Source organism: Macaca nemestrina, chromosome 15 (genome assembly GCF_043159975.1).
Source record: "Macaca nemestrina isolate mMacNem1 chromosome 15, mMacNem.hap1, whole genome shotgun sequence".
NCBI classification, from domain to species: Eukaryota; Metazoa; Chordata; class Mammalia; order Primates; family Cercopithecidae; genus Macaca; species Macaca nemestrina.
The window spans coordinates 52,920,682-52,946,172 of NC_092139.1; the positions used below are offsets into that span (position 1 = coordinate 52,920,682).

At 45.8% G+C, this 25,491-nt stretch overlaps 1 protein-coding gene and 1 long non-coding RNA gene across 7 annotated transcripts in view; one reads left to right on the plus strand and one right to left on the minus strand.

Annotated features, from left to right (window-relative positions):
* Nucleotides 1-25,491, plus strand: part of LOC105486812 (solute carrier family 24 member 3) — a 506,030-nt gene that overhangs the window by 49,269 nt on the left and 431,270 nt on the right. For all 6 annotated transcript variants that reach the window (XM_011749881.2, XM_071079731.1, XM_071079733.1 and 3 more), the window contains exon 2: nucleotides 13,474-13,602. In XM_011749881.2, coding sequence (XP_011748183.1) covers nucleotides 13,474-13,602 — 129 coding nt within the window. The remainder of the gene's footprint in view (nucleotides 1-13,473; nucleotides 13,603-25,491) is intronic.
* Nucleotides 784-14,057, minus strand: LOC139358518 (uncharacterized). The gene is made up of 3 exons (XR_011613589.1): nucleotides 13,925-14,057; nucleotides 5,073-5,164; nucleotides 784-915 (listed from the first exon to the last, which is right to left on the minus strand). It is a non-coding gene; the product is annotated as an uncharacterized lncRNA (long non-coding RNA).

Here is a 25,491-nt window from a genome sequence, read left to right on the forward strand (position 1 = left end):
AGAGACTCCTCATTCTGGTCTGTCCTCCCTCTCTACTGCAGTTTAGAGCTGAGGGGCACTAGAGCTGGCTGACAGGCTGCCCTGGTGGAGACATGATGTGATGTGATGGACAGTGGACCCCTGAGAAGGAGGATGGGGTCTTTGTGGTGAGCATTCATTGTCCCAGTTTTATATTTTACTTCACTTTTAGAGACAAGGTGTCACTTTCATCCAGGCTAGAGTGCAGTGGTGTGACGTGATCACGGCTCACTGTAGCTTTGAACTCCTGGGCTCAAGTGGCCTCCCCCTTCAGCCTCCTGAGTAGCTGGTGTGCACCACCATGTCCAGCTATTTTGTTATTATTATTTTTTGTAAAGATGGTGTTTTGCTGTATTGTCCAGGCTGGTCTTGAACTCCTGGCCTCAAGCGATCCTTCCACCTCAGCCTCCCAGAGTGCTGGGATTACAGGCGTGAGGCATTGTGCCCTGCCTCACTGACCTTCATAAAAATCTTTGTGTCCAAGCAGGCTCGTCTATGGAATAGTCCACACCTAGAGCCTGCTTCCAGGAAGAAGTTTATGCATTCATGAGGCCACGTGGGTCAGAAAGTTGCAGAGCAGTAATTTAAACCAAAGTCTGGTGTTTCTCATGACAGCGCTTATATCTTCTTAACAAAAGGCTTAATCTGACATACAAGTCATGAGGCTTCATGCTGTCAAAAATAAAAAACGCAAAATGCTTGATGCATTGGGAGATTTATCAGCAGCTGTTTCTGCAGGGAGTGTGGGTGTCAAGGCAGGTAGGATCAATGGGACAGTGATGTCATGAAGGACCCAGTGTTGTTTTCTCCTTTCCCTCCCTTCCTGATGTTAGCATCATTCCCAAAGAAGCTTCCTCCATGGTGGCAAAATGGCTGCAGCAGTTGCAAGCATTGCCTCTATACACAGAAAGAGAAAGAGAAATAGGACATCAGTAGCTCCCTCTGAAAAGTGAGAGGCCTTTATTCTCAGAAGCCACCAGTAAACCTCCCCTACCACCTCACTGGCCACTTACCTCTTCCCGAACCAGTCCCTTTGGCCAGGGAGATGCCGTATGCTAATACCCCCAATTATGCTACAATGATGATGGCCCATCCCTGGAACTAAGGTAAAGTCAGGCCACCCCTTCTCCCCTTTCTCCATAACTTTCTGCTGCTACTCAGTGGGGACTGGTGGAAGGGATCTTGAGAAAAGGACAATGTCTGTGGTATCTATGATGGGGACATTTACTAATCCCACCCACTTTACAATAACTACTGCTCTTGCTACTACAATTATTTCTGAATGTAATACAGCTCTGACTTCAGAGGTGTCTACCCTTTGTGAGATTGTGTACTGGGCACTGACAAAGCTGTGTGTGTCTTTATAGTCTTTATAGTCACAATATTTGCCCTGAGCCATTTGCCCTTTCACCACCCCCTCATCCTTCTGCCATGGAGTGACCATATGGGATTCCAGAAGAGACGGACACGCTCCTTTGTTCCTAGAATCCCTCGCTCCATCACCCACCCCACACTTTGTGTGTGTGTGTGTGTATGTGTGTGTGTGTGTTCTTCTGTTGATCCCCCCACCTTTGTTCCTGTTCCTTCACTTTTAGAAACAATGGAAAAGGATTTTCTTTCTGGCTTCCCATCAGAGGACATGCTGACCTTGGCTGATAGTGGCTGTGATGAGCAGGGTAGCTCACAGCATTGAGAAGGCAACAGTCTCATGTGGCTTTGGAGAGAGAGTATGGGCTGGAGAGAAGGACACAGAAAGCCATGCAAGGAGCAAACTGTGGAGAGTGGGACAGGAGCCCTCAGCTAGGGGCACACAGCCAAACCTACATGCTGAATATTGCTTGTTTTCAAGGGGGAAAGTTATTGGAAATCTGCACTTAGGTACCAGTGCTCCTTGTCAGGAGTCTGAAAAATAAACAAAGCCTAATTATTTAGGCAAATGCCTAGTCAATTAGAAATAGAGGGGTTCACTAGGGATGAGAGTGAGAGAGGCATTGCTCTCTGGCTGAAATATGCAAAGCAAGCCTCCCTGTTTCTCAGGAGCAGGTGGTGGCCAGGAAAGTTCTGCTTGCATCAGCCTGTCCTGGTCTGACTGAGCCACATCTTCTCTCCTTTCCCTGCCTTCTCTTACCTATCAGTGGATCTCAGACTCTGGGCTGAAACTGAGAAAGCATGGATCTATCTTTCTTTCCATTCAACCTTGCTATTCTCCTATTGCTGGTTTCAGTTTCCAACTTGGAAAGTTGCAAGCAATGGGCCAAAGAATAGGAAAAAGTGAGAAGAATAAAGTGGCTTTGTGTTTAAACAAAAGCTTCACTGCCTGTCCTCCCCTCAGTTCTGTCTTTCTCACTGTGAGGCACCGAGAGGATATTTTAGTTCTGGTGTCAAGTTCCAATGGTGAAAGGAGAAGAGAGAAACATTAGCAGAAAATCTATGGGCCAGGGGTGGTGGTGGCTCAGACTTTTAATCCCAGTGACTTGGGAGGTTAAGACAGGAGTTCAAGACTAGCCTGGGCAACATCGTGAAATTCCATCTCTTAAAAAAAAAAAAAACAAAAAAAAACTTAGTGTGGTGGTGCACGTCTGTAGTTCCAGCTAGCTAATTTCCACCACTACACTCCAGCCTGAGTGACAAAGCAAGACCCACCCCCCAAAAAATTCTTACTTCTATGGCTCTAGACCAAACACATCTTCCCACTTGTTTTAAGAGACATTGTTTCCAAGATGAGGTCAAGGTTACCTTCAGGGCTGGTATCACTTGGTGTCCCTCAAGGCAACCCCTCGGCTCTCCTCTGGTGCCAGCCTCAGGCGCCATGGGCAGTTCAGTGTAAGCTTAGACTCCCGTTGCAATACACCATTGCCCCAAGCATAGGCTATGTGTCTCTCTGCTTCCTGGCTCAGGGTCTTCCTGAGAGGTGGGAGTCAGCCTGACTCACTCAAAAGTGCAGTCTGCCCAGCACTTTGGGAAGCCGAGGTGGGTGGATTGCCTGAGCTCAGGAGTTCGTGACCAGCCTGGGCAACATGGTGAAAACCTGTCTCTACTAAAATACAAAAGAAAAATTAGTTGGGTGTGGTGGCATGCACCTGTAGTCCCAGCTACTCAAGAGGCTGAGGCAGGAGAATTGCTTGAACCCGGGAGGCAGAGGTTGCAGTGAGCTGAGATCGTGCCACTGCACTCCAGCCTGGGTGACAGAGCGAGACTCCACCTCAAAAAAAAAAAAAAAAAAAAAAAAAAAAAAAAAAAGAAAAGAAAAAATGCAGCCTGGACTCTGGGGAGTTTGTTCTCCTGGAGCAAGCCTCATCTAGTGAGGCATGGAAGCCACAGCCTCATTCTTCACTTGGACAATTTGGGGAAGCATTCCGAATGCATGTCTGAGCTTCCAGAGGGATCCTGCTCTTGTCACGAGTGGCAGCAACCTCTGTAATGCATTTTCCCCTTTCCCTGTCTTGCTTTCCACTTTCTTTCACTGTTTCCTGAGATTCTCTCCAGAATAAACTACTTGCACCCAAGTCTTTGTCTCAGACTTGGCTTTTGGAAAACCCAAACCAGGACACCTTTCAAGGTTGCAAACACTATGTTACAACGTAAAGCATTGCTGCACTACTACAATGACATTTGAGGCTTTTGTTTGTGTGGCTGAGCCAACCTGTGCTGTCAGTTGGCCCAGGCTAGCCAGGTATTTTGGGGGGCTAGGTGTCAACTATCTTGTTCCACCATCAGTGGCCAGCCTTCTCCCCTTGTAGCTTGTACTTGAACCTTTTTTGTCCCATAGCCATCTTAATTCACAATTTAGAATTGTGAATTAGAGCTTTGTTACTCTGATTCATAGAAGCCACTTGAGAGGCTCTGTGTTCATGGCATGGCGAGGGACATTCATGCAAAGAAAAGAAATAGCTCTCTGCTCAGCAGTGCACTATGATGAACACAGGATGAAGCCAGGAAGGGCTGGGGAAGACGCTACTGGGGTTCTGTCTGGGATTTCATCAGACTTTCCATAGGATGGGAATTTTTTTAAAAAGTAGAAGCATGTATCAGCTATGAGCTTCTCAGTTGCTCTTAGAAAAAAGCCAACCCAATCTGGCTCAGGTTAAAAAGGGAATACATTGCAACATGGAATCGAAAAGTTTATAATTAGTCTGGCTTCAGGTATCAGGGGCTGAAATGTGATGACATCAGGACCTTGCCTATCTCTGCCCTTTGGTCTGGGTGTACTCACCTTTGTGTGCTGTCTGCAGACTCTCAGCCTCCAGGTTCTCCTTCCAGGAGAACTCAGCCTTCCAGGTTCAAGGTCACTAGGACAGAGTGGGTGAGTCTCTTTCTGGGGGCTCTGCTTTGATTGGCCTGGTTCAGTTACAGGCACCTCTCAGAACCAATCATTATGGCCTATAGGATATTGGACTTGGGCCTTTAGTTCAGGCAGCATCTTTGCTGGTGGTGCGGTGGGTGGGTGGAGTTTCCTCCCAGAACAGGTAGACTTGGAAGGAGGGAGGGGTCTCTCCTAAAATGAAAATCTGAGGTTGGTTCTAACTAAGGGAGAGGGGATGCTGGGAGGGAGAAGTGCCGGCACCAAACTTGCAGTGTAGTTAACACTTTAAATTTCCCAGTGGAGTTTTATTGAATCTCTCTGTGCAAGTACTGGGGCCAATAAGAAAAAAAAAATGATGTCATCAGGAAGCTTATAGTCTAATGGGGGAAATAAAAATCATACTTGGATAACTGCAATGTAATAATTGTTTGGAGACACATTTCTTACTACTCTGTGTGCAGATGAAATGTGCTTTCTCACTGTTCACATGGTAGCTCCTCCTCCTTCTCCTCACCTCCTAGAGAGTCCCGATACTTGGTATCTTTGAAGAAAGGTGTTCCAGTCAGGATTGTGGAGAAGAAATCACTGCATTTCTCTCCTCTCTGCCTGACTCACTGGTGATATTTATACTCTAGGCATGAATTAAGAAAAGCCCAGAATTAAGGAAAGACTAGTTTCCTGCCCTGTTCTATAATGGCAGAGCCAAGACAGCCTGAGAGAAAGCAGCAGACAATTTTATACTCATACTCACGAATAAATTGGACTGTTTATCCAATCACAAAGGATGGAAATGGCAGTGATTTTGAGGAGCCAAGTGATGTAGAGTTGTCAAGTTGTACTCAACTGGAAACAAAAAAGTGAGTTTTAAAGAGAACTGAAGAAACACATCGGGCAGGTTTGCAGGGGCAAATATATTAGATGTATGAAAAATACAAGTGTTCGGAGTATATCAACAGAGCCCGAAGCAAGGCATATGTACAGCTGGAATGGACTATGTCATCTAAAACTGTGATCCTTAGGAAAGTATGTATTTTTTTAGAAATTATGTTTAAGAAATACTGTAATATATATTATGTATATATATATATGTATAATGAGATATCATTTTTAAGCCTTATACCTATCTTTGTATTTGTAAATATTTTATATTTAAAAGAGTGGTCTCAATATTACATAAACTTCAGGTCCCATAAAACCTGGATCTGCCCCAGATTTTTAAATACAATGAAAAATAAATGTAATAGGAATAAAATAGCGATGAAATAAACCATTTAAAATATATTACTTATATTTTAGCAGAACAAAATGTGGAGTTTTCTAAACTATGATGATGTTAATGTTGTTATCTTTATGAGTAGTATCTTATTGAGAAAACATGATAGAATATACTTAACCATTTTTGAAAATATTAGTTCCACACTTTGAGATACAGCTAACAGAAGGTCTGCTTATTTTAATTTAAGGTTCAGTTTATTTGAATTTTGAAGTTTAATGGCTGTCCTACTTGTAATAGATAATTCCCCAAGATGTATGGATCCAAATGGAAGAAAAGCATTATGAGCTATAACTACTAAATCAAGATACTAAATTTTCAATTTCATTCACCAATTACCCAAAGACTGTTGTTAATATCTTCCCATCTTTTCTGACTTCAGTAGATTAATCTTGCAGCTTTTCAGAAGGTGTTGCATTTATATATTTCTAATAAATGGATTTATAAAAATCCATTTTTTAAAAGACATTGAATTTTAATTTCAAATTTCTAATAAAAGTCATTGAAGCTCTTTGTTTTGGAATTTGAAAATCAGGTTATATAATTTTGATTCCAAATTTTTAAGTGGAACATATACATGTTTTTAGAATGCACTGATTTTTATCATTTTCTTGATATAATTTATCATATGAAGACATACAAAGTTTTGATATTTATTTTCAAAATGCTCTGTCCATAGAGCAAATTTTTTAAGGAAAGCTTCTACTCTTTCACTGGTTGTTAAAGGTCACCTTGAGGGATGTGGAGCAAAAGCAGACATGAGGGGCAGTGTGTTTTCTGAAAATATCTGCTAGGTGCACACTTAGTTAGCTGGTGACCATGTCTTCCCAGAAAAGGTTAGCATAATTATAGCACTTGTCTTTTTATGAGAGAGAAATGCATAATTCATCTCTAAGTTCAACAGTTTTAAAAACTTCTTTGCCAAAAGACAATCAATGGACACGTGCATGGTATAAAAAGATTGCATGATCATGTCCCTCTTCTTCCACCCCTTTTTCTCCCCCTCCCCCTCCCCCTCTAACTCTCTCTCTCCCCCACACTCACACACATAAAATGTCCAATATGGGGTTTCCTCTTACAAAGTATGGAATGTTGGTGTCAAATTCATATATCGAAATCCTAACTCCCAATTGAGAAGTAATTAGTTCATAAGACCAGAATACATCCACCACATCCCAAGAATGGGATTAGTACCCTTGCTAAAGGGACCCTAGTGAGCTCTGTAGCTCTTTTTCTGCCACGTAAGGATACAAGAATATATCAGTATGCAATTCAGAAGAGGACCCTCACCAGAACCTGACCATGCTGGTGCCCTGACCTTAGGCACGAAGTGCCCTGCCTCAAGTGGGCAGGTGACTAGGGTCACCTTCTTCCCTCTTCCCCTCTGGGTTAAAGGGAGGCCTGTCCTATTGGAGGGACTGAAAAGGCTCAACTTTCAACCTGGGTTTCCTCTTGGAGTGGAGGTGTAGCGCCTTGACACTGGCAAGAAATTTACATCCAGGTAAGAGTTGATGCCTGTGATTGCCGTCGCTGAGTTGGGGACATTAGTGGGAGACCTCGACCCAGGCCAAGGGGGTGTTCTCAGCATCCTCTTGCCCATTGAACAGGCTGTGGAAACAGCTCATGGAAGAGAATTTAAACAGAACCTATCACCTCCCGTGTCTTGGAGATCTTCTCCCAGACACCTTCTCTGGATCTTCCCTTCTCTGACTTTCTGGAAGCTTTGAGGTCATTGAGGGCAATGAATGTGTGGCCCTTTTAGCCTCCAGCTTCCTCCTGTCCTGCTGGGTTAGGAGAGCTTCGTTTGGAGGACTGCAACCTCTCCACAATTGGTGCTCCTTTCCAAGGACCATGAACAAAAGCATAGGGAAGCTCTTGCTTCAGCTGGAAAACCCATGAGAAAAATCCACCTGTACGAAGCCAGGGCCTCTACTGCTCCCCTCTTCACCCACAGAGGATGAGGCTCATCCTTCTGAGACTTTAGGGGGAGGGGCAGGAAAGGGGTCATTTGGAGAGCAGTGCTGCTCACTTGAGTCTGCAGAAGGCGTCCGCTTGCTGCGGGCTTATGCAAACCTGACCTCCAACCCCGGGGTGAAGACCTGGGGTGTACAGAGTGGAGGCAGCTGTGTAAACTGTAGGGTGGGGTATTTATAGCCTTAGTGAAGAGCACCAAACCAGCATAGAGAGCCTGAGTTAGTGCTGCCGCCCTTGGCTGTTTCTTGTGCCATTAACTGAGGGTTCCAGACATTCTTTCTCCAGTGTTGTATGAGGCTTTACAAGACTCAGTTTCTTCATCTGCAAATGGGAAGCTGTTGCCATGGCTGGCTGAGCGTTTCAGCTGGATGGTTCTCTGCATCCCAGTTTCCAAAAAGAAAAGCCGTATTCCAGTTCACAGGGAGGGGAGAGTTAATACCTCCCCTCCAAAAGAGCTGCTATGCCCCGAAGACCACTTCCCTGGGCTCCTGGAGCTCTGGGACAGGTGAGAAACACATAACTGAGCTTTGCAGTCAGCTGTGGCCTAGGGTCCTGGCTTGGCTGCTTATCCCCATCAGCATTCCCTGCAAGAGGATGGAGTGAGATGGTACAGGAAGGGTGCTTGGCACATAATGAGGGGCATAAAAGATAATTTTGCTGGTGACGCAGCAAACTTCCTCATCTGCTGCTGCCAAGGTGTCTGAAGGAGTTAATTCTCCCATCAGAGAGCAGGCAGCCCCACCTCTCCACCAGGCCTGGGGCTGGTGTTTGGAAGGGTTGCAAGCCCTATGGGACAAGGTTCACATAGGAGACAGTGTTAGGGTGAAGGCTGCGAGTCAAGGCTGTTTGTCAGGGGGCACGCAGGGAGATCCATTCTTGGTGTCAGAAATCCTTGGGCTCTCTAAGCCCCAGTTGTGGGGAGGAGGGAGGTAGGGGAAGGGAGGGAAGAGAGCACAAAAGGGTGAGCACATAGCTCTGTAATGGAAACTTGGCGTCCAGCCTCACTTTGTGTCCTTCCTTAGTGCATGCGCTTGCTTCTTGAGTTGAGAGCTTGATTTCCTCCCCTTCCAGCCAGCATCCCGTGCTATCCCGACAGCCCACTCCTGTCCCCTCTTCTCAGAGCCTGCAGTCCTGCAGGGTGCCTCCACTCGTGACATGTGACATGTGAGCCTGCTGCCTCCTCTCTTCATCCCCTACCCCTCCCCTGACTAATTAGGCCAACATGCAACTTCCAGGGCCTGGCAGATGAGGAGCCAAGAATGCCATGGACAGGGGCCAAGTGTTTTTGTTGACATTGCTCAAGTGTAGCTTTGCAGAGCGGCCTCTTTGCTGTAGCGGAGAAGTCCAAGGAAGCTGGGGAGGTGAGCGAGGGGAGAGCAGGGAGGACAGCCAGTGTGGGTGCCTTTCCGTATCCCCTTCACCTTCTCACCCTCCAAGGCTTCCCAGCTGCCCACCCTCTAACCCGCCTCCCTAAGTGCAAGAAGATAGCCCTCCATGTCATAATGCGTGCGACCAGCCTGGTCTCTAGGAAATCACACAGAGCAGAGTAAGTTGCACCCAGTGGGACTTTAGTCCTTCGTTTGTAAACCTTTCATGGGGGAGGCTCCTGCCTCACTGCTGTTCCTAATTCAATCACATGTCCCTTAACAGTGGGGATATGTTCTGAGAAATGCATTGTTAGGTGATTTTGTTCTTGTACCAACACTGTAGAGTGTATTTACATAAACCTGGATGATATAGCCTATTGCTCCTAGGCTGCAAACCTGTACAGCACTTGACTGACTGTACTGAATACTGTGGCAATTGTAACACAGTGGTAAGTATTTGTATATTTAAACATATCTAAATACAGCAAAGGGACAGTAAAAATATGGTGTTAAAATCTTATGGGGCTGACTGTGCTGGCTCATGTGTATAATCCCAGCACTTTGGGAGGTCAAGGTGGGAGGATCACTTGAGGCCAGAAGTTTGAGACCAGCCTGGGCAACATAGGGAGACTCTGTCTCTACAAAAAATAATAAAATTAGCCGAATGTGGTGGCATGCACCTGTAGTCCTAGATACTGAGGAGGCTGAGGTGGGAGGATCATGTGAGCCTCGGAGTTTGAGGGTGCAATGCACCATTGCACTCCAGCCTGGGCAACAGAGCCAGACCAAAAAAAAAAAAAAAAAAGTTGACCACTATCATATATGCCTTCCAACGCTGACAGAAATGTCACTTTGCGGTGCATGACTGTAACTTCTAGGGAAATAACCTCTTTGAAATAAGTCCAGTGAGACTTATTTACCTCTTCATTGCTAACCTGTTATAAGGTGCAGGCTACATTATTGAGCTACTTTACTATAGCTGTATAATGAAACCAGGATGGATTTCATCCTATCCCAGGATCTACCAAGAATTTGTCCTTTGAGGTCACTAGACCTGGGTTCAAATCCTCATCCTGCTACTTCCTCACTGTGTGACCTTGGGCAAGATATTTAACCTCTCTGTCCATCAATTTCCTTATTTACAGAAAGGAACTAGTATTTCCATGTAGGGCTTTCGTCCATGAAGATGAAACATGGTGAAGAATGGAAAGGTTTCTGCACATCACAGACATTCAGTGAATAGAAGCCATGCTAACTATGAAATGATGGTTGATGTAGCCATGGATTGACTCTGATCTTAGCAAATCGCTTATCCTCTGACTTATGTACTCTAAAGGTAAAGTGACCCCAGAACCAACTGCCTCTTCCTAGCTCAGCAGGAGTTTTGCGAGGACAGATGAACTGTGCTATAATATTGTCAAACTTGGTTCTCTGTGGGAAGGAAACGGATGCAATGTATTGCTTCATCATTTTTTTCTCAGACTCTGGTCTCTGTGTTGTTATGTCAGCCCTCAGTGGTCAAATACATTTTTATTGAGATAAAAGTTTGTACATTTTGGAATCCAGAGGTGCTGCCTTAAGAGTCTAATTCCTGAAGATATTGAATCATTATGTTTAAAAATCCTCTAATTTTCTGCTACAATAGCTGGCTTTATTTTTACATCTCTTAATTGGTATCAGCTTTTCTCTCAGAGTTACAGAACCATGGAAACTTGGCATATGAAGCAACTTGGAAGTCATTGGAAGGGATACTCCTGCTTCTTTTTAAATCTTTGGGGTCTTCCTGAACATTAAGATTACAGTACCACAAAGCATGTCTCCTTGACCCAGATTTTAAGAACAGTGGAATAGCCATGCTGCTGGCCACAACATGACTCTCTCTTTAGGTACTGCGTAGATGGGCAGATGTTGTGGTGCTCAACATATATTACTCGGTTCTGATCTCTTCAGTGCCATCTGGCACAGTGCAGCTTCTAGCACCTGCCTCTCATTGCCCAAGGCCTTTTTCTGGGCATCACCTTGGACCTCCATGTGGCAGATTGGAAATGGCTGGGGGATTATGTCCTCTTTCAACCAATGTTAGACCAGGAGTAGCTGGATGAATACCCAAGCTTCCTCACCTCTTAGGTGTCCGAGATGCTTGTCTACAGTGGTCCCCAGAGCTTTCCAGAGAGGTCAGTTTCTAGTTATTCATATTGGCAACTGACTTAAAATGCACCTACTATTAGCGTTTCCTGTCCTACTCTGCTCTTCTACTGATTCTTCTTGGGATCACCTCCCGTATAAACCACCTGCTCTCAAATCCTTCTCTCAGGGGCTGCATCTAGGGAAACCCAGTCTGAGACCGAGGAGATGCCCTTCTCCACACTTTCAGATTATTTGTGATAATATGGGAGTTTAAGGCTACTAACCTTATCGTTTCTTCGTGAGGCTTTGAAATTTTTTTACCTCTATTCATCACTATTCTTAATCATAAGAATCCACCATTCAGGTTATCCAGACTACACAAATGCCTTGCTTTAACCTTGAATTATCTTCGATATTGTCCTCATAATTTGGGCTAAGCTGATACATGTGGCTGCCATGTAGAATTTTGTATTTCAAGAGTCTGAAATTATTGTTTCTTTTCATTAGACTCCACATTCTTCCTCCATTTTTTGGGGAAAAATCCTGGGGGGCTCTCCTGGATGGTATGCATAAACTGTAATTTGATATCTTGCTAAATTTACACATGGAAGCAGGGTCTGTGTTTGAGGAAGACCTCAGTTCATGAGCTACTGATATTATGTGCATCATGTTAGCTTAGGTGAGGTGCCCACAGGCATTGTGATTTCCAGACACTTCCATGAGTCTCACTTTCTCCACTTATAAAGTGGGAATAATTATTTCAATGCATACCTACTGAGCACCTACCCTGAGCCAGCAGTGATCAGGTGCCTGAGAGGCAATGTCCACACTCTCGTTTTCTTTCTTGAGCAGTGTTGTGAGGTTTGAGTTCAGTAACAAAGGAGAAATCATTTGGGAAACTGAATCGCTGTAGAAGTAGAGGAGAGGGCAGGATGCCCTCCAGCTCTTCAGTGACCACTTCAGACACTGTGTTGGTGTGGTTGGGTGCACCATCTGGCCTTCTGTGAAGGCCACTGGGCCCATGGGTTAGGCCCACATCTTGTGTTTTGATCCATTTTCTGCCCACGGCAAGTTTGGACACTCAAGAGGCAGCATTGCCTCAGGTCCCTTCTTCAGTGCCAAGCCCCCGGAAAGAGCCACTTTGGCAGCTTGGCTTGCTGTCTGTGTCTCTCCATGGCCCCATGACGCCAGGTCCCACCTGTTATGTTTCTGCCTTCATCTTACCTGATCTGTCCATGGAGTTCAAGGCTGTTGGCTACTCTTTCCTTCCTGAAATTATCTTTCTGCTTACCTTCCACGACACCTGCTTTCCTTGCTCTTTTCCTTCCATTCATAATCCCTTCCTGAATCCTTTTGCTCTGTCTCCTCTCTGAAGGATATTGTGTTCTTCCATTCCTTCCCCCCAGTGACCCCTCTTCTCCACCGGGAGACCCCATCCATACATGTGCCTCTCACCTTTCCCTGTTGCTGATGATTTCCCTGAGGTTTGCTGTGGCTCTGCTTTTTACCCTGAGGTTCCTGCACTCACATTTGCACGGGTGGCATACCTCCCATTCCGTGCTCTGCAGACTCTTCAAACTCAGCGTGCCCCAAACAGAATGCACTGCACTGGCTGCTTCAGTGTGATCTTTAGCCTGTGTTCTTTCTTCTGGCACCTCCACCCCCACAGTCATTGCAGCCCTGAGCCCTGTTACCTACTCTCCCAACCTACTGTTTCCTAGTTCATGCCTTCATCTCTTGTTCATTGGAAACATGCTGTGTGGCACTCATGAATCTATGCTTTGGGGATGGCAAATTATGTCTTCGCTTGATAACCCCCAGAAGCAGATTCTGAAGTATGTTCAATGGTGGGTGGTTCATTTGGGGGCTGGTTTCAGGAGATACTGGCAGGGGCTAGATCTCAATAGGCTGGAGTCAGCTATTGTTGACTCAGTGGAGCTGATTGTGTCCATCTCTTCCGAACCCCATTTTCAATGATGTCATGTGGGTAGCTAGGCATTGGCTACAATGGGAATATTGACACCACAGAAATTGGCCAGTGGCTACAAAACAGAGCTTTTCTTCCCCTTTGAGAGTTGGTTGTTAAACATTTCTCAGGATGTCACTGGGAGCAGGGAATTGAGACAGGGAAGGGGGAGCAGTTGATCAAGTGTGCTTTATCAAGAGAGTTACACAGTAGACAACTGGAGCTTGATCCCACTGGGAAGAATCTAGAATCCAGTTTAGAACACACACCTCAAAGTCATCCCACTGGTGCGGCGAGGAAGCCATCAGGCAGCTAGAGGCAGGGTGGCCGGGAGTGCAGGCAGGGTTGAACAAGTGATGGCTGGTCGGGGCACCGGGCACGCAGTGTCAGCAGAAGCTGAAACCCAGCTGTGAATGACGTGTGGTTATTGTCTTTGTCTCCCCAGAGCTTGACCTCATGGACCTCATAGGGGAAGACAGAAAGTGGATGATGGGGAGGAAGCTCATGCAGGTGAACGACACTCTGACTTCTGAAGATGCTGGACTCCGGAACGGCAAGAACTGCACCGAACCAGGTAACAGTGCTGGCTACTCATGGGCAGCAGCTGTCATTTTCTCTTGTGGCTAAGGAAGAGGCAGCTGCTGTGTGTTTTCTTAGAATATTAATCCAGAGAGCTTCTAAGGATGTTTAGGATGGGAGCCTAAGAAACTTTCAGGTGACATCCTGAGGGACTATTAGGGTATGTTTTGACCTCTGTGTTCGTTTTCTACTGGAGCTGGGGCTGAGTCAGAGACAGTGACACTCCTGATGTGGTACGGAGGTCGGATGTGGAGACTGGTGCTGCCAAGTGAGAAACTAAGGCAGGAGCAGGATGGGTGAGGATGTTTTGTGGTTACCTTTGCTTTGATCGCTTGGGTCCTTTCTGGCTGGTTTTTAATCAGGAACCTTGTTCCTATCACAGTAGAGACACCGGGATTGGGCCAGATCCTCACCCACGATGTTGTTCTTCTTGGAAGAGGCGGATTTTCATTTATTGTTTGTTAGATTTGATATCTGTTGCGCCATTCCCCAGAAACATATATGGAACATTTTGTCTCTGAGGTTACTGAACTGAAAAAGAAAACAAACACAAAGCAGATCAAAGGGAATGAAGGGCTGTAAGGACCCAGCCCACCAAGCCTCAGGGACATGACAGGCACCCCTCTGGATGAATGAGGTCCCTGAAGGTTCAGACGGGAGTTGGTAAACTTGTTCTGGAAAGGGCCAGATGGTAAACACTGTAGGCTTTGCAGGCCACATATTGCATCTGTAGTATATTCTTAAAATAATTTTTTATAATGCTTTATCAATTTAAAAATCATTCTTAGCTCACAGGTTGTACCAAAACAGGCGATGGGATGGAGTAGGTCTGTAGCCATGTTTTGTCACTTTGACTTGGACCTCGAAGCCCTCTGGGGCTTTCTGTCCTTACTTGGTGGGGATTGACTGCATGTGTGCCACTGTCCAGGGCCCAGGAGCTCAGTGACATGCTGATCTTCCATCCAAAGGCCTGTCTCATCTTTAGTGTCAGCATGGAAGGATATAAACAATCTCTGCTGCAGCCCAAAGAACTACAAGTTGTTGAGTACAGAAGACATGTCAGAGAATTGCAGGTCTGGATCTGTTGGGAAGATGGTTGGAAGTGCCCTTCCCACCATACTTAGACTCTTAACAATCAGCTTTCAAGCAAAGCTGAAAATAATTCAAAATAGGTTATCTGCTCCATCTCCACCACCAAAAAATATCCTACATAGTCTGTGTTCCTCAAGCTGGGGAATCCAAAAGTTACTGTGGCTGTTGTTCCATGCTCACAAGGAACATTTTTCACTTGAAAGTGAAGCAGCACAAGGGCAGCTACGTGAGCTAGAAATGAAAATGGGTATGAAGGGGTCAAATACCCCACTGAGGGGCTGAGCCACGTGTAGTCTAAAAAACAGAGATTTCCAAGGACTAGCCTGAAAAGGCGTCGCAGGGAAGGCACAGGTTCTGGGCCAAGAACAGATCTGGTCCTGTAGTCAGTTTTCAACATCTTTGTCCAACTAATAAGCTGATTAGTATTAATCAGCTAATAGTATTAGAAAGGCCAGTTGTCACTCCTGGTGTGGAAAAGAACGGAATCAGACAGGACATGGTGACCAGCTCTGAGCATTAGGTTCAGCCATATGCAGACCCAGCAAGGATGGGGGGATTCTGTTCTGTGTTGCTGGGGTGTGTTTTGGGGGCAGGTGATTGGTCTCTCTGTGAGTGGCATTGCTCTCTGTATTGGGAAATGCCTTTCTCAGAGTGACAGATGTAGAAGCATAAAGCGCATTAAAAGTCATTCCAAGAGAGGAAATGACTCAGCCTCACAGATAGAAAAGAAAATGTCTAGGTAGATAAAAAGAACACAAACCCAGGACCTGCCCATGTTGGCAGGGGGCACACGGGGAAAGGGAAGAGAGGAAAGGCTTTAGGAGAAACTTGGGAGGAAGCAAAAGCAAGCTGAGTCGTGTTGCGAAGAGCAGGTCCAAAGGGAATATGGAACCAGGAGGGACAATCTTGATTTCCTTACCTGCAGACCAAAAGGACTGGGCTTGGTTTCTGGGGCCCTTGATTCAGAACCAAATTCCACAGGAAAGATGATCATGCCCGAAACAGAAGTTCTGTTCAAATCCTAACACATCAAGGGCTGGCTCAGAGCCCATGTGCTTCATGAAGCTCGCTTGGACCACCCCAGACTGCAGCATTCTTTTCTGACTGCTGCTGGTATAAAATGTCTCCACATGTGCTGTTAAATGTTGTCATTCAATGGCAATTTCAATTCAAATGAATTCAAACCAACTAAAATTAAATATTCAGTTTCTCAGTTGCACCAACTACATGTCAAATACTCAATAGTTGGATCACAGTTGACAGCACAGGTCCCAGAACATTTCCATCATCGCAGAAAGAGCTATTGGACAGGTTGGTCAGAACTTGCAGTTGTCTTTGGACGTATCTCCTGTCTTTCCAGCCCAATTGCAAACATCTCAAGGGTGTAGAGCAAATATGTAAATCTGAGGGCCTTATCTCTAACTGGGGTCTTAGAGTCACGCTCACCTGAAGCTGTGGACTTCGGCCAAATAGCCAGGTTCTCTGAGTCTCTGTGTCCTTCTCTGGAAGTTGACATAATCATTCTGACCTTTCATGATTGCTGTGAGAATTAGTAATAAAGTGTGAACAGCTGAGTGTCCTGGGTTTGATGGCACCATAGTAGGAGTGTATTCGTGAATTTCCCACCTTCTGTCCTGGGCCATCATTATGGGTGGGGCACAGTGCAAGATTCCTAGAACAATATTCTCCAGCTACTCCCTGCAAGAGCAAGTCTGTCAACAGGACACACTGCAGGTAGCCCAGGTCTGAGCAGATCGTCATCTAGACAGGAGGCTTCAGTACCATCTACTGAGGTAGGCAAGCCCTGAAGACCTCAGGCATGGCAATGAGTGCCATCACCTCTGCTGCATCGACTATTTCTAACAACAGGATCAGAACATTGCCATAGACACCTGTGAGCCCTGGTTACCTCCATGCCCTTACCAGAATGCTGTCGAAGATGGCTTCTCGGTCTGGACTGGACAGATATTTTATGAAAAAAGTTGAGAGCCAAAGCACCCATAAGGTCCTGATTTAGAAGCATCATTTTAATAATATTCATCTTCTCTACCCCTAACTTGTTGTTGGGTGAAATGATTGAGCAGGAGTGAGGTGAGGGCAGGTTCATTCTAAAGCATTGTTCAGTTTTCCTTAAGAGGCCCTGGGCACGATGAATATTACTTGTGCCGGTTAAACATAGTGCTGTCTGCCCTCGAAAATCTTAGAGAGGCTAGGAAGTGAGCCCCGTGGTTCCTGGACTCTCTCCCTTTCTATTTGCGATGATGTCAGTGGCAGCAGTACGCTTAACAGAGCCTGCAGAGCAGGCTTCCCTCTATGCTTGGAGAAGTGAGTGTTTGCATAGGGACTTGAGTGTTTGGGGTGTAGTGTGTGTCCTAGCTGTCTGAGTTATGGTGGCAAGGTCACAGGCAGGAGTTAATTTAGCATTTGTCATAAAGTACACCCAGCTGCCACTTGTGATGTCATGGGGCTTCTCGGACTGTGCTGTCAGAAACCCTGGCTTTAGATGCTATTAGAGGAAGGCTGTAGATTCAAAGACTGGAGACAGAGTTACCTCTATTCTGGCTATATTCCCTGTTGGGGCGTAAGGCTAGTTTGCCTCTCAGATGACCATTTCCTCACCTATAAAATAGATCTTCAACTACATTTATCCCTGCCCTTGCACAAATCCACTTATTCCAAGAAATTTCAAGAATAGAAATTCAAGAAAACTTCTTCCCCTAGACACTCTCCCATTTCCCTTAATAACTGCTGTGTTTGCAGAATTCCATGCCATACCTCAAGCCTTCCTCTACTCCCTCTCCCCTCTTCCCCTTCCCTCTCCCCTGCCTTCTCCCTTTCTGTCTGTCTGAAAACCAGGAGCACAGAGTGCCCAGTTTTGGTGCCAGAGAAAGCCCAGGGTGCTATCTTCTTATGACAGCTGCTACTTTAAGGATATATTACTTTATACATTTTCTGCTTTCAAAAGAATGACGCTGGGCGCTGTGACTCATGCCTAAAATCCCGCACTTTGGGAGTCCAAGGCGGGTGGATTACTTGAGGCCAGGAGTTCGAGACCAGCCTTGGCAACATGGTGAAACCCCGTCTCTATAAAATATACAAAAGTTAGCCAGATGTGGTGGTGTGAGTCTGTGGTCCGAGCTACTTGAGGGGTTGAGGTGGAAGGATCGATTGAGCTTGGGAGATGGAGGTTGCAGTGAGCCGAGATCACACCTCTACACTCCAGCCCTAGGTGACAGAATGAGACCTTGTCTCAAAAAAAAAAAAAAAAAAAAAAAAAGCTCTTTTCCTTTGCCCCTTGAAGACCCAGTTTTGGTGGAAATTTGTGATTTTTTTTTTTTTTTTTTTTTTTTTACCTTCAGAACTGCATGAACAAGACTGACCTCCGGGCTCCAACTTTTCTTTGCAATTGTTCCAGCTCTCTGTGAATTTTTAAGGTTGTTGTCTTAGCCTGACACTGCCGATTTCATCTGAAGCCTGGAAACATTTTTTTTTTTCCTTTTGGCAAGTAACACTTGAAATTGTTTACTCAGATGACCTATTAAGAGAAATTTAACTTTGAATAAATTTGATCCACGGAAAATTAAGTTAGCTAAATGTAGTATTGAAGATGGTAGACAACTGTAGCAGAAATTAATTCTTTGTAATATTTATTTGTACACTTTGCAGAATTTTATTTATTCTGCACTTTGCAGTCTGTCTCCAGAAAAATATATCATCTTTTGGTTTTTGGTTCTTTGATATTTTAAGGAAATGAGCTTTTCCTCAGAGTACTTTTTTCAAGTAAACTTTGGAAGAAGGAAAATATTTAAAATGATGGCCTTTGGTGTGGGCTTCTCTGCAAGATCACTGGATTTCCCTTGATAAAGGATCATCCCACTCTGTCTGGCTTAGCTGGGCCTAAGGCCTCGGAAGGTGAAGAGGACGCTCGGCCTGTGTTGCAAGACCAAAGTCAGGCTGGCAGGGCACTGCCCTGTGGGGATGGTCAGGAGTGCCTACAGGTCAGGTGTTGACTGGAATGGCCAGAAGCCCACGTTTAACAGTTAAATGTGAGCTTCAGTCGACGAGGGAAACCAGGAAGTCTATATGAGAGAAGCAACAGGAGGGGAGGTTCAAAGGGTGCCTGTGGTCCGTAAGCAAGAATTGGAGCCCAGGCACAGACCAACAAGCAGAAAATATGCATTCAGGGTACTGGCCATGAACAGTGTCAGGATCCTGCTGTTTGGGGTTTAAACTGTAACATCAGAGTGGGCTAGTTTAAAATCACAGGGCTGGACATGACCAGTCTACAAAGCATGATAGGGCCAACATTCTCATCTTTTACATGAAAAAAACAAGAACCAGAGGGGATAAACAACCTGCCCAAGGTCACAGGGCTTGTCAGAAGTGAAGTAGGGCCGCCCAACACCCGTGCAGTGCTCAATACCCGTTAATAATTGAATAGAAAATCTGAGGTCTGCACAATCTAGAGTAGCACTGTCCAATAGGAACATAATGTGACCTACAGTGTAATTTTAAATTTTCTATTGGCTACATTACAAAAGTACGAAGAAACAGGTGAAATTAATTTTAGCAATATATTTTATTTAACCAAATGTTTCCAAAATACTAGAAGTGACAAATTGCAATCAGGTTAGTGTGGTTATTGCTGGGTTTGAACCCAAGAAAGAACTAAGTTTAAAGACTTAAGATTCATCTGGACATTATTTCACTAGCTCACGTAACTTGAACTTCTTTCTGAAGTTGTAATTCTCATAATGATTCAAATCATAGTTGTTGACATTCATAAGTGGAACAGATTTGGAACTAATGTGATCTGCTTTTTAATTTGTATCAAATTGTTTGCTGAATTACTTAGATAGGGTAATAATAGCTGCTGTAACAGAGAAGTCCTCCAGATTTCTATGTTAATGCAAGAGAAGTTTATTTCTTTCTCATGGAATGTTCTAGTCTATAGTTGCACCTGTTGCAAGAAGGGGTCTATGAACTCCAGATCCTTCTATCTTTAGGCTTTTCCCTCCTCAACTTGGCTTCCAAGGTTGCTGGGCTTCTTTGCATTAAGAGGAAAGAGCATGGAGGATTTAGGGTAGCAGAGTTTTAGGGACTAGATGCTCACTGATGCTCACATTCCATTGGCAGAGCTTAGTCACGTGACAACTTCTGACCTCAAGGAAGGCTGGGCCATGTACATTAGTGGAATGTAGAAAGCAGAAGAGGAAACAGATTTGGTGAACTGCTAGCTAGTCTCTGCTACATTAATTTTCCCTAAACTTGTTTCTTTTGAAAAAGCAAATTTCCCAATTTTTCTTTATGCTTAAATCATTTTCAAAAGCCAAATACCACCATTATAGAAAAATCATAATCCAAATTTATGTCTGCCAAGGCTGACTATAGCTCTTGCTTTAATCTTCATAATTCTTGCCTCATCAAGTGAAACAATTTGATTCTCTTTTTACCTTGTGGGGGTCATCAGTGAGGTAGAAATTGTCCCAGTGGTGCCATTTGCAAATTGCATCTTTTCTTTGGTAATGAAAGAACCCTGGGGAAAATAATGAATGCTTTTGTATAGATGAAGTCATTTGGCAATTGTGTGGAAAGAGCTTGGGTTCTGGAGTAAATCCTAAAGCCCAATTCCATCACTTTCGACCTATGTGATGCCAAGTGGCTTGCTAAGCTCTTTGGACCTCATTTCCACCCTCTGGTAAAATGCAAATTAAGGTGCCTTCTTCCCAGGCTTGTGGTAGTCATTCAGTGAAGTGAGCTTTGCAGAGCAGCTGCGCCCTCAATCGTAGTACGTGCTTAATAAATTGTAGCCACATTATCTTTGCTACCAGAAATACAGTGGAAGGTAGACTGATGGAGATCATTTATGGGGACTTTACCTCTCTTCAGGCACGTTAGAACTCTGTGGGATTAAGATTGTTTTAATGATGAAGAGATTATTTAGTGTCACTCAGCAGCAATACCACATTCTTGCAGGTTGGGCTGCGTGTAGGAGACATCCAGTGGTATTAACTACAAGGCTTCTGACTAATAAGTTTCTGGCCTAAGAGTCCACTATGTCAACAAACAGGATGAAATAGGGAGTAGAGGATTTTCTACTTTATACTAATGAAGAGTTTAAAAGTCTCAGGCTCTAGGAGAAAGTGCCAGACACTATTTGTTTTTTCTAGCTTTGACATCCCTTTAGGGCATTTTTTAAAAGACTGTTCTTTAAAAGCAGCCCGGGCAGCCTAATTTGGTGAGTGGTGTCTGGAATCTTTCTGATACACAGGTGAAGGATGATAAAACTCTGCTCTTAGATGCAGAGATTTTGTGGATCTATTTGTAAAGTACTGTAGACATTTCAAAGCATTTTCACATTCATTAGCTCATTGGAACACATTTGGCCCTTGGAACAAATACCTCAAGGTCAGGAAAAACGGTATTATGATGCCCAGTTGATAGATTAGTTAGTCTGAGAGCAAAGCAAGTTGAGTTAAAGAATTGAGGATTCAGAGTCATAAATGCAAAAACAAGCACGGTGATTATTGTGTCTAGTGGCTTCTAAATCCTTTTCCTCTAAGCCAGGGCTCAACAAACAAGAGCCCTTGGCCACAGGGGGCCTGTCGACTATCTTTGTGAATAAAGTTTTATTTTAACACAGCCACCACACACATCCATTTATGTGTTTCTGTGGCAGCTTTTGCTCTATGAAGGCTGAGTTGAGTAGTTGCAACACAGACCACAGGGCTTGGAAAGCATAAAATATTTATTCTTGGTTCTTTACAGAAATGTTTGCTGCTGCCCCCTAGTTCCAGGCTCTGTGACGGTTGCCTCATGTGCTCTGCAGGGGAGGTTGAGGCAGGAATGACATTTCCAAGGTCCTCTCTACTTTCCCTGATCCTTTCCCCGGGTAGGGCCTGTGCCGTATTGCATATTTTTAATGTCATCCCTGGGCTGGGGGATCTGTGATTCAGGTACTGTCTCCTCCTCCCACCCTTACCCACTTTCTCACAATCAAAAAACTCCAGTATTTTTCCTTTCATATGTTAGGGATCTGTTTAAAATTTTATTTGAGGAGTAAAATTTTACCGCCTAAAAGAGCTTGAAATCACAGGCCTGGAATACCCCTTGCTCCAGAGCATCCAGGTCTCCAGACCGCATGTCTAGTACTCATTCTACCTTGGAATTGCTTTCCTCTGGGGTTCCACAGTAAAGCAGCCACTTAGGGCTGTACACCTGTCCTCCTGGCTTGTTCTGCACGAGGACAGTTTCCCCAGGGCTCATCTCACAGGCACCCCCGGAGCAGTGAGCAATGTACTCAACTGTGTGTAGAGGCCATCGGTATTATAGTGGGGTGCTGGGAACACCCACATTGGGGCAGTGGAGAGCCTGCAAGGGAAGTCCCCTCCTGGTCCCAGTACACCTCTTGGTTGCAGTGTGGCCTGTGACAGTGATGAGCCACATAGTGCTGCTTCTCCTGGCCTAGGAGCACATGTGGCCTTGCATGTCTCCAGCCCTCTGGGGTTCACTCCGCCCCACCTGGCTCCCCACTCCTCAGTCATTTCTGGAGCAGCAGTGTGTCCAGGGGACTTGGGGCTCTTTTCTTCCATCTTTTACTGAGATTGTTAAACAGATAATCTCATTTTGCAGCTGAAGCTTCAGGTTTAGAGACATGAGAGGCATCTCCAGGGTTCCCTGCTAGTTGGCACTGGAGCAAGCACCAGGACTCTGAGGTTGCCTGTCTCCCAAAGCCTTGTTTGTGTGTGGTCAGCCTTAGGTCACATAATCTGGGTTGCCAGGTGGGCTCTGTTCTGCCCCCATCTAAGTGCTCTCAGATGTCTTAGGACCAGCAGCAGCAGCAGCACCTGGGTGCCTGTTACAAATGCTCATCCTTGAGCTGCACCTGAGCCCTACTGGATTGGAACCTCTGAAAGGCAGACCCAGCCATCTGGGTTGTAACAAGCCCTCCAGGGGCTTGGGAGGCACACTCAAGTGTGAGGACCCCTGGCTTAGCTCATTGGAGGCACCTGTGGGGATTTTAAACCCAGGTCCATCCCAGGCCAGGAAAATCTCAGCCTCTGGAACTGGGAAGCAGGTGTCAGAGGTTTTCAAGCTTCCAGGGGGTTATGGTCTGAGTGTTTGTGTCCCCCTAGTATTCATTTGTTGAAATTCTAACTCCCAAGGTGATAGTGTTAGAAGGTGGAGCTTTTTGGGGGGGGGGGGCGATTAGGTCATGAGATCAGTCCCCTCAGGAATGGGATTTCGTGTTCTTATAAAGGAGGCCCGAGAGAAGGCCCTCACCCCTTCCACCATGTGAGGCTAGAGTGAGAAAGCGTCATCTATGAACCAGAATGCAGGCCCTCCACCAGACACCAAGCCTGCCGGCATCTTGATCTTGGACTTCCCAGCCTTCAGAACTGTGAGAAATAAATTTCTGTTGTTTATAAGCCACCCGGTCGATGGTGTTCTGTTATAGCAGCCTGAACAGCAGGTGGGAATGCTGGCCTGTGACCCACCTCTGTGCATGGGCGGTCTCTGTCAAGCTGGCTCAGGGGAGAATAGCTGGGCTTGCCAGGCCTAGAGTCTTCAACAAGCTGGCAAACAGATGAATAAAGGGAGACCTTCAGCCACATGCAAGACACCAAACCTGTCTTCCAGCAGGGTCCATGTGAGTTCAGCACTCCTCCCAAGCCCTGTGAACATTGGTTTTTTTACTCTGTCTTGGAGGCCACAGGTTTTGTTTCTAAGCTTTCTTGCCCTGGGAAACACCAGGGTGTGTTTCACCCTAGCTGCATTTTAAAATCTCTTTGTATCAAAGTCAAGAGGGAATGTTCCTGCCTTGTCCTATTTGTGGGTCTAATCTTTCCGTCTGGTCCTCAGTTGCCTCAGCATTTGCCACTCCCACCCACTCAGAAGCCAGGGCTGGCCGAGGTACAGGGCAAGATGCCCATGGGACTGAGGACAGGGCCTTGGGGCACATCTCCCGGCTGTTCTCTGACACTCCCAGGTCTGGGTGGACTCTGGTGCTTCGGGGTGGAATGAGGCCCAGGGAGGCCCAGGTAGGCCTCGTCTCTCTCCCCAAAGGCTCTCTCAGCCTGACAAGTTTCTCAGCAGGCTCCATGAACAATGGGGGTGGCCTGGCTGAGGGCTGTGAAGGTCAGGGATGGTCTGAGCTACTTCAGTGAGCGCGCTTTGGTTTGGACAGAGGCACCGAGCACAGTCTATCCCTGGCTAGTGGGCCAAGGCCATGTCTCAGTTTGTGTGCCTTGGGGTAGGCCCCACTGAGGCCTAGGACTATGCTCACATGCCACCTTGGAGAGTAAGTGTAAATAGGTACATGTCTAGGCTATCCTACGGGCGCTTCTGAGGTTCCTGATAGAGTGTGAATCCCATTTTGCTTGGCTGAAATGTCTGTAATAGAACAATAAAATCCTTGAATTAAAGATTAGCAGTCTTTTTTAGAAGCTGACTCAGAACAAAATGGATTTGGGCCCAGCCCAGTGGCTCATCCATCCCTGTCAAAACTTTTGTGCCAGGAGCTCAGCCTGGCTCCCCACCCCTGAGCCTGCAGGAGACCTCAGGGCCCACTCAGTGTCCACGTCGTTGGGATCAGGGACACTGGTATGGGGGAAAAAAAATGGCGACAAGCTGCAGACCCCTGGGACAGGCCATTCTGGAAGCAGCAGAGGACTGGGTCCAAAGAGCAGGCTGGACTCAGTGAAGCTTCTGTGACCTCAGTTGATAAATGGGAACTCACAGTACCCACCGTGTCTTGGGGTCATGAGGAAACCTTTCAGACAGAGAAGGAGAGGCCACATTTTGTAATTGTAGGTACTTCTGAGCAGAGTGAGAGAGGTAGGGCCTGGGCACCACAGGCCTGAGGAGGACCCATGGGCTATGGGACCCTTGACCGGCCACCTAATCTCTCAAAGCCTTGGTTTCCTTCCCTGAGAAGTGGGGATCATTCATGGGTTGGTGGAATAAAGCATGTTAAGTCTTTAACACACAGCCAGTGCTCGGTCCCTGAGTGGGTGTCCATTTTCCAAGCACCCACTTTGCAACAGTCCTGAGGGGTCCGGCAAACAGAGTCTCAGTTTGTCACACTTAGGAGATTGTGGTTATTATTCATGCTGCTGATTCCTTTCTCCGGTTTTTAGGGCATGGGAGTTTTCTACCATGGGAGGCAGGTAAAATGAATCTGACAGGCACTAATACTACAAAAACCCAGGCGGGAAGTAAAAATAGTCTTAGTTGTCAAAGCATAGGAGCCAGTCACAGGAACAGCCTGTCAGTATCAAGATGAGCCTCTCCGTGGAGCTTTTCCTGGGGAATGGGAATTCCACTTCTGCTGAAATATTGTTGACTTGCCCTGGGCAAATGTATAGAAAAATCACGGATGATGGGGGTTTTGGTCTTTAGGCCGAGTATGCAGGCTGGGTGTGTAGAATGGATAGCAGTGGTCGCAGGGATGATGTGGAGAGGCAGAAGCAGGTGGAAAAGGAGGGCTTGATCTGCACTTGATTCTGACCTTTTTGTCATAGTCTACTCGGGCTGCTAAAACAAAATGCCATAGACTGAATGTCATCTAAACAACAGAAATTTATTTCTTACAGTTCTGGTAGCTGGAAGTCCAGAGCCAAGGCACTGGCAGATTCAGTGTCTGGTGAGGACCTGTTTCCTGGTTCATAGTTAGTGCCGTCTCACTCTATCCTCACGCTGAGGAAGGGGCAAGGGAGCCCTTTGGAATCTCTTTTATAGACTTAGGAATCCTATTCCTCATCACCTTGCCGAAGGTCCTACCCCCTGCCTT